The 14,009-nt window shown below is 44.4% G+C and overlaps 1 protein-coding gene across 7 annotated transcripts in view; it reads right to left on the bottom strand.

Moving 5' to 3' along the window:
* LOC129861938 (tight junction protein ZO-1-like) overlaps window positions 1-13,034 on the bottom strand; it is a 215,094-nt gene extending 202,060 nt beyond the window's left edge. For all 7 annotated transcript variants that reach the window (XM_055933150.1, XM_055933152.1, XM_055933153.1 and 4 more), the window contains exon 1: window positions 12,474-13,034. In XM_055933150.1, the coding sequence (XP_055789125.1) occupies window positions 12,474-12,625 (152 nt within the window). In that variant the 5' untranslated portion in view covers window positions 12,626-13,034. The remainder of the gene's footprint in view (window positions 1-12,473) is intronic.
* Window positions 13,035-14,009: the final 975 nt, after the last annotated feature.

The raw sequence follows: 14,009 nt of genomic DNA, 5'->3' as shown, positions 1-14,009 counted from the left end.
CCTTGTTTTCATAAAACATACTAATACAATAGAACTGATGCACATCAATAAATGATGGAGACAAAATACTGGGAAAATGACTTTGGGCGCACTAGTGCGCATTACGTAACGTTCGGAGGTGGTTTAAACGGCATTCTAATGTGGACTGCTTATTAAAGAAAACGGCATCGAGCGAAGTGCTTTATGCATCTTCTTGGGTCTCAGAGGCTGCCTCAGGGGACATTTTAAATGAAAGTTACCGAAATTCAAAAGGCACTCGCACATCTGAGCAATCTTATTTGCAGGTGCATGGCAACACTTGAACAAGATGAAGGGAAAAAGGGAAACCGCACACTGCTCTTGATAGTATCACCGATATTTAATAAGCTTTACGTATCGGCCACACGGCCTTCGTCAGAGTTAAAGCTCGTCCGAGTTAAAGCTCTGACGAAGGCGTGTGGCGGATACGTAAAGCTTATTAAATATCGGTGATACTATCAGGAGCAGTGTGCGGTTTCCTTTTTCCTTCAGATGAAAGTTACGGAACTCCCTTGTGCGGTTTGTTTTATAGGGAAAAGGCCGCAATAAAACTGACACTGGGGTAAATGTAGAGAATTATACATTTGACTCCGTTGGCCATCATATTCATTTGTATGCCATTGTAGGCTGCCATTTGATACCTATAAATATATTGAAATGACAATATCAATGGAGTCGTTGCAAATCCATTTGTGCCGCTTGTGTAGCCTTACCCGGAACTGGCAAACCAATTGAATACATAGCCTGTAACTCCAGTTTATTGTTGTTTTAGCCTTGTGTTATTATGAACGCGTTAGATTGACGGTAACAGTAGTCAAGACGAGGCTACAGGTCAAATAAATTACCCCCAAAAAATAAACACTGGCTGTTGTTGACACGCATAGTCAGTTCATATACATATTATTAATATTTAATTCAGTGATTTTAAATGAGGACCCCCATCCTCAGTAGTCTATTCCAGCAGGCTATTGGGGAAACGGAAGCACTTCTTATTGCGAAATCGCCTCGCTAGTCATGTTGAATAAATGAGTCTGTTATTAATTTAACTAAGCTAGCTGCTAAATTGTTCAGTTCACGTCTTGTCTACATCTTGTCTAGGCTACTGTAGTCGATCTGAAATTAGATGTAAGCCTATCAGGGGCTATAGGCTACCTGTCAGTTCACATCTTGTCTAGGCTACTGTAGTCGATCTGAAATTAGATGTAAGCCTATCAGGGGCTATAGGCTACCTGTCAGTTCACATCTTGTCTAGGCTACTGTAGTCTATCTGAAATGAGATGTAGGCCTATCAGGGTCTATCGGCTACCTGTCTTTAGCAAACTATGGAAAAAATGTAATTAAATTCATAAACCCAGATTTTAGTCTCTTGCCTATTGAAATGACAAGTCAATCTTGTAAATAGGTCATTTATAATGGTTTTGTATTTCTTAACATCTGGCACATAATAACAGAACAATTGCCAGAAAAAAAGCCCGACATTCATTTGTCTAAGTGTTTCTTGCTCAGAGACTTCCAGATCCTCTGTCCAACTTTCATCACTCAAAACTCTCCAGTCGGGAATTTTATCTGTAGTTATGCACATGCGCAAAGAGGATTTATTTACAATTATAAACCTGGTTCGAGCCCTCAATGCTGATTTGTCTGAAATCCGTGGTATATCAGATCGTATACCATGGGGGTATGACAGAACATTACTTTTTACTGTTCTGATTGGTAACCAGTTTATAACAGCAATAAGGCACCCCGGGGGTTTGTGGTATATGGCCAATATACTACGGCTAACGGCTGTGTCCAGGCACTCCGCGTTGTGTCGTGCTTAAGAACAGCCCTCAGCCGTGGTTTAATGGCCATATACCACACCCCGTCAGGCCTTATTGCTTAAATCATAGCAGTCAAAGGAGTTTTAATCAACATCCAATGGTGGTAAATGATCTGGCGAGTTTAATCAGGGAAAATTAAATGTTATATATTTTATATTATGTCATGTCATAGCTCGCAATAATTATTATTTTGAGGAAACCCGAATTTTGCGTCTAGCGTCGTTACAAGATACTATTAAATTCCTTCTTAATTGGCTCGTTAACGTCGTGGGAAAAAAGGGTTAATTGCATAAATATGTCAGCTCCTCTCTTGCCGTACAAAACATATTTTCCCTGCTAGTTTTCAGGCTTTTTGAGCAGGTTTTGAGTGGACATTGGGTTAGACATTTTTAGCTTGTCCTGACAACCCTGTGTATAAGGCACCGCGAGTTAATATCCACACATTGAACACCGTATAATGCAGACTCAACTAAACTCAATACAATCAGTACTGTAACTTAGTCTAATGTTTAATGTAGTCCCCAGAACCCAACAACCATGGGCAATGTATGTGGGAAAGTACTTTATACGTTTTGACATGTTTAACGTGTGTGTGTTTTAATGTAAAGTATTTTTATGATAATGATTCTAATTCTGCTGCAAAACTAATTTCCCCACCCAGGCACGCCCCACAAATATCTCAATTGTTTTTGGACACAAATTTGTTTACATCCCTGTTAGTGAGCATTTCTCCTTTGCCAATATATCTAATCCACCTGACAGGTGTGGCATATCAAGAAGCTGATTAAGCAGTATGTTTATTACACAGGTGCACCTTGTGCTGGGTACAATAAAAAAGCCACTCTAAAATGTGCACAACACAATGTCACAGGTGTTTCAAGTTTTGAGGGAGCGTGCAATTGGCATGCTGACTGAAGGAATGTCCATGAGAGTTGTCGCCAGAGAATTTTATGTTTCCCGTCTCTATCATAAACTGCCTCCAACGTTGTTTAAGAGAATTTGTCAGTACGTCCAACCGGCCTCACAACCACGGACCACGTGTTACCACGCCAACCCAGGACCTCCACATCCAGCTTCTTTACTTGCGGGATCATCTGAGCTGGGGAAAAGCCCTATTGTGGGGAAAACCTCATTCTGATTGGCAAGCCCTCCCAGGCCCAGCCAATCAGACATGGCTGCTCCCAGGCCCAGCCAATCAGACATGGCTGCTCCCAGGCCCAGCCAATCAGACATGGCAGCTCCCAGGCCCAGCCAATCAGACATGGCAGCTCCCAGGCCCAGCCAATCAGACATGGCTGCTCCCCTATCCAGTCATGTGAAATCCATAGATTAGGACCTAATGAATTTGATTTCTATTGACAGATTTCCTTACATGAACTGTAACTCAGTAAAATCTTAGAAAATTGTTTCATGTTTTTATTGTTCAGTGTATAATGCTCATCCCTCTAAACTATGTCCTTTGATCTAGTGGACCATTTAACGACAGCCGCAGCGCCCATGTAGTTCTGTATGTACTGCATCGTTACTGTTACTGTCTGCAGGTACTGAATAATACATTCTGTTGCAATACCACCTTCACCCCCCGCTACTAGAGGAGGATATTAACGATTTATACTACTATATATTCTACTATTTATACTGTCAGCGATTTAACGAAAGGAAGACAACATCCCATCAAGCCTCAGCGTTAAAATAGAACACGATCATCTGAGCTTCTACCTTCCTAAAAACATGTTATGAAACGTTTCACTCAGGGCTTCCCGAGCGGCGCGGAGCATCTCAGTGCAAGAGGCGTCACTACAGATTCCCTGGTTTGAATCCAGGCTGTATCACATCCGGCTGTGATTGGGAGTCCCATACTGGTGGGTGTGTAATTGGTCCAGCGCCGTCCGGGTTTGGCCGGGGTAGGCCGTCATTGTAAATAAGAATTTAACTGACTTGCCTAATGAAATAAAAGTTATATTTGTTAAATAAAACAATATTCCAGTGGATGTATCTAACATTTCCTGTGACTAAATTGCCTTAAAACCCACTTAACATTTTTAGTCGATTGTTTTGTAAGTGTTGGCAAGTTATTCAAAACGATGTATAATGACATTTATGGTGAGGTTTGTGGACATTTATGGGGAGGTTGTTGAGGTTTATGGGGAGGTTGTTGGGGTTTATTGGGAGGTTGTTGAGGTTTATGGGGAGGTTGTTGAGGTTTATGGGGAGGTTGTTGAGGTTTATGGGGAGGTTTTTGGGGTTTATGGGGAGGTTGTTGAGGTTTATGGGGAGGTTGTTGAGGTTTATGGGGAGGTTGTTGAGGTTTATGGGGAGGTTGTTGGGGTTAATGGGGAGGTTGTGGAGGTTTATGGGGAGGTTGTTGAGGTTTATGGGGAGGTTGTTGGGGTTTATGGGGAGGTTGTTGAGGTTTATGGGGAGGTTATTGGGGTTTATGGGGAGGTTGTTGAGGTTTATGGGGAGGTTGTTGAGGTTTATGGGGAGGTTGTTGGGGTTTATGGGGAGGTTGTTGGGGTTTATGGGGGGGTTGTTGAGGTTTATGGGGAGGTTGTTGAGGTTTATGGGGAGGTTGTTGAGGTTTATGGGGAGATTGTTGAGGTTTATGGGGAGGTTGTTGGGGTTTATGGGGAGGTTGTTGGGGTTTATGGGGAGGTTGTTGAGGTTTATGGGGAGGTTGTTGAGGTTGTTGAGGTTTATGGGGAGGTTGTTGAGGTTTATGGGGAGGTTGTTGAGGTTTATGGGGAGGTTGTTGAGGTTTATGTTGAGGTTGTTGCACCCCGTTAGGGACAACACCATTATACTTTACCTTACAAAAACAAGGCGATCACTATCACCAACCAGGTGCTAAAACCACCTCTTCTTTCACCTTACAAAAAAAAATCTGACAATGTGGACCAGCCTGAATATATTTCAACCAACTGCCGTCAGTTTGACCTCAGTGATGACGTAACCAATGGGCAGCGAAGAACACACTCTGATGCTATTGTTTATTTAGTAACAGATCTAATGACTTACAGGAAGGATAGTTTTTTTTTTTACAGTCAACCCCAAATGCAAGGCCATGTAGAACATACAGCCAACAGTACTTTCCAAACTGAGGGTCGGGACCCAGTGTTGGGCAGCAGTCAACTGGACAGAGGAAGTAGTGTTTTATTCTGCTTATTAAGACCCACAAGAAGGTTTAATTTAAGGTCACAGAACAGCACAACTACAGTGGTAGTTAACCTGTATCATTAGGTTGGGTCTGTATCAGTACTACAGGGGTAGTTAACCTGTATCATTAGGTTGGGTCTGTATCAGTACTACAGTGGTAGGTAACCTGTATCATTAGGTTGGGTCTGTATCAGTACTACAGTGGTAGTTAACCTGTATCATTAGGTTGGGTCTGTATCATTACTACAGTGGTAGTTAACCTGTATCATTAGGTTGGGTCTGTATCAGTACTACAGGGGTAGTTAACCTGTATCATTAGGTTGGGTCTGTATCATTACTACAGTGGTAGTTAACCTGTATCATTAGGTTGGGTCTGTATCAGTACTACAGTGGTAGTTAACCTGTATCATTAAGTTGGGAGATACAGTACTACAGTGTTCCTCTCGTCTCCTCTCTGTCCCAGATCCCCCTGTTCCTCTCGTCTCCTCTCTGTCCCAGATCCCCCTGTTCCTCTCCTCTCTGTCCCAGATCCCCCTGTTCCTCTCCTCTCTGTCCCAGATCCACCTGTTCCTCTCCTCTCTGTCCCAGAGCCCCCTGTTCCTCTCCTCTCTGTCCCAGAGCCCCCTGTTCCTCTCCTCTCTGTCCCAGAGCCCCCTGTTCCTCTCCTCTCTGTCCCAGAACCCCCTGTTCCTCTCCTCTCTGTCCCAGATCCCCCTGTTCCCCTCCTCTCCTCTCCTCTCTGTCCCAGATCCCCCTGTTCCTCTCCTCTCCTCTCTGTCCCAGAGCCCCCTGTTCCTCTCCTCTCTGTCCCAGATCCACCTGTTCCTCTCCTCTCTGTCCCAGATCCCCCTGTTCCCCTCCTCTCCTCTCCTCTCCTCTCTGTCCCAGATCCCCCTGTTCCTCTCCTCTCCTCTCTGTCCCAGATCCCCCTGTTCCTCTCCTCTCTGTCCCAGAGCCCCCTGTTCCTCTCCTCTCTGTCCCAGATCTCCCTGTTCCTCTCCTCTCTGTCCCAGATCCACCTGTTCCTCTGCTCTCTGTCCTGGGGGAATAATTAGGTTAATAAGGTTATGCCTCAGGAATATGATTATCTAAACAGGCCTAGAGATAAAGAGCTGCTGCATATGGACTGACCCTTTACTGCTGGAGCTACAGCTGCAGGAGGAGCATCAGGTCCGTTGTAGTAATACTATTCATTCTTCTTCTCTGGTTATGGGTTATAGGGGCTTTGTGCGTAGAAATAGAATTACTATAACAGATGTTCAGATAAAGAGCTGCTGCATATGATCAGAGCAACAGTAGTCTGACATGGGGGGGGTCCGTTCTATATATTATATTTCTATGCCTGCCAGACCCCTGCTGTATGGGGATACAGGAGAGCAGTTGGTCCCGAATCTAAAGCTTCTTTCCATCATAATACTGTGCATTCTAGAAGTATTCAGACCGCTTCACTTTTTCCACATTTTGTTACGTTACAGCCTTATGCTAAAATGGATTAAATAGTTATCCATTGATCATCCTTGAGATGTTTCTACAACTTGATTGGAGTCCACCTGTGGTAAATTCAATTGATTGGACATGATTTGAAAAGGTACACACCTGTCTATATAAAGGTCCCACAGTTGACATGGCATGTCAGAGCAAAAACCAAGCCATGAGGTCAGAGGAATTGTCCGTAAAGCTCCGAGACAGGATTGTGTCGAGGCACAGATCTGGGGAAGGGAACCAAAACATTTCTGTAGTGTTGAAGGTCTCCAAGAACACATTGGCCTCCATCATTCTTAAAAGGAAGAAGTTTGGAACCACCAAGACTCTTCCTAGAGCTGGCCACCCGGCCAAACTGAGCAATCGGGGGAGAAGGGCCTTGGTCAGGGAGGTGACCAATAACCTGATGGTCACTCTGACAGAGCTCCAGAGTTCCTCTGCGGAGATGGGAGAACCTTCCAGAAGGACAACCATCTCTGCAGCACTCCACCAATCAGGCCTTTATGGTAGAGTGGCCAGACAGAAGTCCCTCCTCAGTAAAAGGCACATGACAGCCCGCTTGGAGTTTGCCAACAGGCACTTAAAGGACTCTCAGACCATGAGAAACAAGATTCTCTGGTCTGATGGATGACAAGATTGAACTCTTTGGCCTGAATGCCAAGCTTCACGTCTGGAGGAAACCTGGCACCACATCTACGGTGAAGCATGGTGGTGACATCATCATGTTGTGGGGATGTTTTTCAGAATCGAGGCAAAGATGAACGGAGCAAAGTACAGAGAGATCCTTGATGAAAACCTGCTTCAGAGCTCTCAGGACCTCAGACTGGGGTGAAGGTTCACCTTCCAATAGCACAACGACCCTAAGCACACAGCCAAGACAATCCAGGAATGGCTTCGGGACAAGTCTCTGAATGTCCTTGAATGGCCCCGCCAGAGCCCGGATTGGAACCTGATCAAACATCTCTGGAGAGATCTGAAAATTGCTTTGCAGCGATGCTCCCCATCCAACCTGACAGAACTTGAGAGAATCTGCAGAGAAGAATTGGAGAAACTCCCCAAATACAGGTGTGCCAAGCTTGTAGCGTCATACCCAAGAAGACTCGACTATGTAATCGCTGCCAAAGGTGCTTCAACAAAGTACAGAGTAAAGGGTCTGAATACTTATGTAAATGAGAATAGATATATATATTTTTTAATAAATTTGCTAAAAATTCTAAAAACCTTTTTTTTTCCTTTGTCATTGTGGGGTATTGTGTGTAGATTGATGAGGGGGAAAAAACAATTTAATCAATTTTAGAATAAGGCTGTAAAGTAACAAAATGTGTAAAAAGTCAAGGGGTCTGAATACTTTTCGAATGCGCTGTATTTCCACCTTACAGATCTGCAAACGTTGAAGTGTTAGGTCCAACCAGACACGTAGGGATCAAATTGGGATCGTCCCTGCATGGTGGTTGGTCCCATAGACATATAATTACTAGAATGGGAATCCCCATTAATTTGCCGTGGTCTGAGGGGCCTTTCACCATGCTAGTAATTATATTTCTATGGTTGGTCCCTACGTGGCTTGTGGTGACATCATCCCTCTCTAGTTATTGGAGTAGTGGTTAATGAATAAAAACAGAAATCCTACAACAGACAATCCCATTTTAAGTCAATGTTTCCCGTGAAGGCTGAACAACCAGTCATACAGTACCGGGGTTTTCTCTCTTCTCTCTTCCCAACTCTAGTCATTCTATTTCTATGTGTTCTTGTACCAGTAGATGAGTGGATCGTACTGGGTTTAAGAGACGTTTTGAGGAGGTTGAATAAGACCCGTTGGTAACAGTACGACGTCGTACGAAGGACGCCAAGGAGATACAGGTCAGTCAGAACAGATTATATGTCCTGATATGGGAATTAGTACAGAATGTTACCAAGACAAGGAGCGTTGTGGTGTGGCAGATGTTAGTGTAACACGGGACATGAATGGACAGGGTAGAAGTCAGTGTAACACGGGACATGAATGGACATGGTAGAAGGCAGATGTTAGTGTAACACGGGACATGAATGGACAGGGTAGGTGTTAGTGTAACACGGGACATGAATGGACAGGGTAGATGTTAGTGTAACACGGGACATGAATGGACAGGGTAGATGTCAGATGTTAGTGTGTAACACGGGACATGAATGGACAGTGTAGAAGGTAGATGTTAGTGTGTAACACGGGACATGAATGGACAGGGTAGATGTCAGATGTTAGTGTAACACGGGACATGAATGGACAGGGTAGATGTCAGATGTTAGTGTGTAACACGGGACATGAATGGACAGGGTAGAAGGTAGATGTTAGTGTAACACGGGACATGAATGGACAGTGTAGAAGGTAGATGTTAGTGTAACACGGGACATGAATGGACAGTGTAGAAGGCAGATGTTAGTGTGTAACACGGGACATGAATGGACAGTGTAGAAGGCAGATGTTAGTGTGTAACACGGGACATGAATGGACAGGGTAGATGTTAGTGTAACACGGGACATGAATGGACAGGGTAGATGTTAGTGTAACACGGGACATGAATGGACAGGGTAGATGTTAGTGTAACACGGGACATGAATGGACAGGGTAGAAGACAGATGTTAGTGTAACACGGGACATGAATGGACAGGGTAGATGTTAGTGTAACACGGGACATGAATGGACAGGGTAGATGTTAGTGTAACACGGGACATGAATGGACAGGGTAGATGTTAGTGTAACACGGGACATGAATGGACAGGGTAGATGTTAGTGTAACACGGGACATGAATGGACAGGGTAGAAGTCAGAAAGGAAGGATGGTCTCTAATCCCTAATATTAATTAGTACAGAACATGAACAAGATCAGATAGCCATGTCGTCCCCCTATTAGACAGTCTTAGGCCGATGTCATTTTCTCCTCTTTCACTCCAATTATATTCTAATCTATTCAATTATATTCTAATCTATTCAATTATATTCTAATCTACTCAATTATGTTCTAATTTATTAAATTATATTAAATTCTATTGTAAATAACAATTTGTTCTTAATTGACCTGCCTGGTAAAATAAGGGTAAAATATACCTTTTTATTCCCCCAAAAATGTATATTCTAAACTATTCTGATCTGTTCTATTTGAAATGAGTGTTGACTTAAGTCTAACCCCAATGGAGCCATGCCTAAGTGTCCCGGCATTATCGGGCAGAAATGATCTTCTACTGTATGCCTTCGTTTGTCAAACAGAGACACACAACAACGACAATGTGCTGAAGAGGCTATTGACTGACAACTAGCCGTCCTCTTTTCTTTTAAAACAGAATTGTAATCCCGTCGTAAGTAGAGAAACCCTTCTCCGTCCACAGCTCCTGTACGGACGACTGAGCTACTCTCTGCTTACTGTAAGACCCAGTGACAATTACAAGACAGATTGTTTTTCTGAGGTCAACAAGGTGAACAGCAAAGCTTCACAGGACAGGATGGGAGGATTACTCATAAAGCGTCTCAGAGTAGGAGTGTTGATCTAGGATCAGGTCCCCCCCCCCCACCCCTGCCCTGTTCCCATATAATCTTATTCATTCTGATCTAAAAGGATAAACAGATCCTAGATCAGCACTTATATTTTGAGACGCATTGATTGAAATGGATGGAAAGACACAAGAATACCCAGAGAATGAGAATGAATTAGAATGTTAATTCATTAATTAGAATTAGAATGTTAATTCATTAATTAGAATTAGAATGTTAATTCAGTAATTAGAATTAGAATGTTAATTCAGTAATTAGAATTAGAATGTTAATTCATTAATTAGAATTAGAATGTTAATTCAGTAATTAGAATTAGAATGTTAATTCATTAATTAGAATTAGAATGTTAATTCAGTAATTAGAATTAGAATGTTAATTCATTAATTAGAATTAGAATGTTAATTCATTATTCAGAATTAGAATGTTTCATGGAGATGAGAGGAAAGTCTGCACCCCAAATGACACACTATTCCCTATGTAGTGCACTAGTTTTGACCAAGGCCCTATTCCCTGTATAGTGCACTAGTTTTGACCAAGGCCCTATTCCCTATATAGTACACTAGTTTTGACCAGGGCCCTATTCCCTAATAGTGCACTAGTTTTGACCAATGCCCTATTCCCTATATAGTACACTAGTTTTGACCAAGGCCCTATTCCCTATATAGTGCACTAGTTTTGACCAGGGCCCTATTCCCTACATAGTGCACTAGTTTTGACCAATGCCCTATTCCCTATATAGTGCACTAGTTTTGACCTATTCCCTGTATAGTGCACTAGTTTTGACCAAGGCCCTATTCCCTATATAGTGCACTAGTTTTGACCAGAGCCCTATTCCCTATATAGTGCACTAGTTTTGACCAGAGCCCTATTCCCTATATAGTGCACTAGTTTTGACCAATGCCCTATTCCCTATATAGTGCACTAGTTTTGACCAAGGCCCTATTCCCTATATAGTACACTAGTCCCTCGGCTGAAATTCAGTTTAAAATGGAAAATAATAAAGAAAAACAGGAAAATACATTTTTCATGTTTTAAATGTTTATTAATGACCTACATTACTGTAGAGGGAGTTAGTGGGGATTCAACATATGACTATGCAATTAGTTAGGATAATGAAAGTGTATGAGAACGTAGGAGCAGTAGCAGAACAGTCAGTGAATTTAAAGAAGCATATTCAAGAAGCATGACGTTACAGAGGAGCAGACATAACAATGAGTATCCTATAATGCATTGAACAAACACACTCAACTTGGATAGCTTTATAAAGTCTTTTTTTTTAATGCAATAACCTGTCACCAACCCCCCTAGCGCACAAATTAATGCACGCACACACACACACACACACACGCACGCTGGAAGGCAGGCAAACACAGGGCATGCAGAGTTTACCTATAGCCTACAGCATATTGACTAGTCCTAGAGTTGTTGTAGCCTAATGATTGCAACATGGTGCAGAGAGAGAGAGAGAGAGAGGGAGAGAGGGGGAGACAGAGAGAGAGAGAGGGGGAGAGAGAGAGAGAGAGAGGGGGAGAGAGAGAGAGAGAGAGGGAGAGAGGGGGAGAGAGAGAGAGAGAGGGGGGAGAGAGAGAGAGAGAGAGGGGGAGAGGGGGAGAGAGAGAGAGAGAGGGGGGAGAGAGAGAGAGAGAGAGGGGGGAGAGAGAGAGAGAGAGGGGGAGAGAGAGAGAGAGAGAGGGAGAGAGGGGGAGAGAGAGAGAGAGAGGGGGAGAGAGAGAGAGAGAGAGGGGGAGAGAGAGAGAGAGAGAGGGGGAGAGAGAGAGAGAGAGGGGGAGAGAGAGAGAGAGAGAGAGAGGGGGAGAGAGAGAGAGAGACAGGGAGAGAGACAGAGAGAGAGAGAGAGAGAGAGAGGTGGAGAGAGAGCGAGAGAGAGAGATTGGTGGAGAGAGAGAGAGAGGTGGAGAGAGAGAGAGAGAGGGGGAGAGAGAGGGGGAGAGAAAGTGGGGGGGAGAGAGAGGGAGAGAAAGGGGGAGAGAGAGGGAGACAGAGACAGGGAGAGAGACAGGGAGAGAGAGAGGGGGGAGAGAGAAGGGGGGGAGAGAGAGAGCGAGAGAGAGGGGGGAGAGAGACAGGAGAGAGAGAGAGAGAGAGAGAGAGAGAGAGAGAGAGAGAGAGAGAGAGAGAGAGAGGGCAGGCTGGCTACGCGGTAGTCACTGGACTTGCTTCTGAAATACATATCACAGTGAAACACAAACTGCTAATCTTGCAGATTGAGTCTGCTCGACCTACCGTAGCTACCATATAACGGTTCTCTCTGTTTTCTTCTCCGACCATAACCCCTTTTATTATTAAAAGACGTGCCGGAGGCGACAGCTTGGCGCTTGGCGCCAGCCGCTATAGAAGAATGCCCCTGATCAGACCATCAACCTGCACTGCCTGGCTGGCGGCATCCCATAATGATTCTGAATCGTCCGCTGCAGCAGGCAGAAGAAGCAGCACTAAGTCATATTCATACTCACCACAACGATTTCCTGGGAGGGAGATGATGTTCTTTGTTGTAGGAGGTCACCCCCAGAGCCAGCTGCATAACAGTAATATATTTCTGGTAATTCACCATGGTATTGTCCACCGCTACTATGAATCCAACCCAAAGAAAAGCACAGGTAATCATATAGTAGTGGTAGTAGTTTATTCCCTGGCAGCGTCTGCCTTTATTGCGTCTTCCTTGTTCAGCAGCATCTCAACGCCATTTCCAGTAGCGGTGAAGGACTGACAGGGGAAACACTCCCCGAGGAACTGAGAGAAAGGTGTCATGCCGCGACTAAGAGCCATGTCTAGAATGACAGTACCAAGACGACTCTCATTTTATCGTATTAGCACTCAGAATAGATCGCCCAATCCATTCGATGTTTGTTGTTGTTGTTGTTGTTGTCAGGATTTAAACATCATTTTATTATTCTCCTTCTTTTCTCTCTTTCTCACTTTGCTGGAAAACAGTCTGTGAAAAACGGTCAGCGCTGCGGCGTTGGTTCAAGCGTCTGATCGATCGTGAGGTAGTGGGGAGTGTGTGTAGTCAGAGGCACGGGGAGAGCGAGTGGGAGAGAGGGAGGGAGGGAGGGAGGTGGGTGGGTTTGAGGATGTTCTCTTGTCGCATCTACTTATGGGGTCAAACATCGGAGATACTTTAAACCTTACTCCTTTCCATAAAGTTAAAGTTAATTTTTTTCCCTCGTCATGGATTTTATGACTTTCCATGTAAGTAGTAGTCTGAACAAGATACACATTTCGTAGGATTTGCAATCATTTGTGGTTGACATAGGCGAACCATTCATAATAAGCCTACTTGTCAGTGCAGCACCTGTACTAAGCCGACCTGCACTAAGCCAAACTGCACTAAGCCAAACTGCACTAAGCCAAACTGCACTAAGCCGAACTGCACCAAGCCGAACTGCACTAAGCCGACCTGCACTAAGCCGACCGGCACTAAGCCGACCTGCACTAAGCCAACCTGCACTAAGCCAAACTGCACTAAGCCAAACTGCACTAAGCCGACCTGTACTAAGCCGACCTGCACTAAGCCGACCTGTACTAAACCGACCTGCACTAAGCCGACCTGCACTAAACCGACCTGCACTAAGCCGACCTGCACTAAGCCGACCTTCACTAAACCAAACTGCACTAAGCCGACCTGCACTAAGCCGACCTGCACTAAGCCGACCTGCACTAAGCCGACCTGCACTAAACCGACCTGCACTAAGCCGACCTGCACTAAGCCGACCTTCACTAAACCAAACTGCACTAAGCCGACCTGCACTAAGCCGACCTGCACTAAGCCGACCTGCACTAAGCCAAACTGCACTAAGCCGACCTGCACTAAACCGACCTGCACTAAGCCGACCTGCACTAAGCTAACCTGCACTAAGCCGACCTGCACTAAGCCAACCTGTACTAAGCCGACCTGCACTAAACCAACCTGCACTAAGCCGACCTGCACTAAGCCGACCTGCACTAAGCCGACCTGCACTAAGCCAAACTGCACTAAGCCGACCTGCACT

Source organism: Salvelinus fontinalis, chromosome 9, assembly GCF_029448725.1.
Source record: "Salvelinus fontinalis isolate EN_2023a chromosome 9, ASM2944872v1, whole genome shotgun sequence".
NCBI classification, from domain to species: Eukaryota; Metazoa; Chordata; class Actinopteri; order Salmoniformes; family Salmonidae; genus Salvelinus; species Salvelinus fontinalis.
This window is presented reverse-complemented; position numbering and strand designations above follow the sequence as displayed.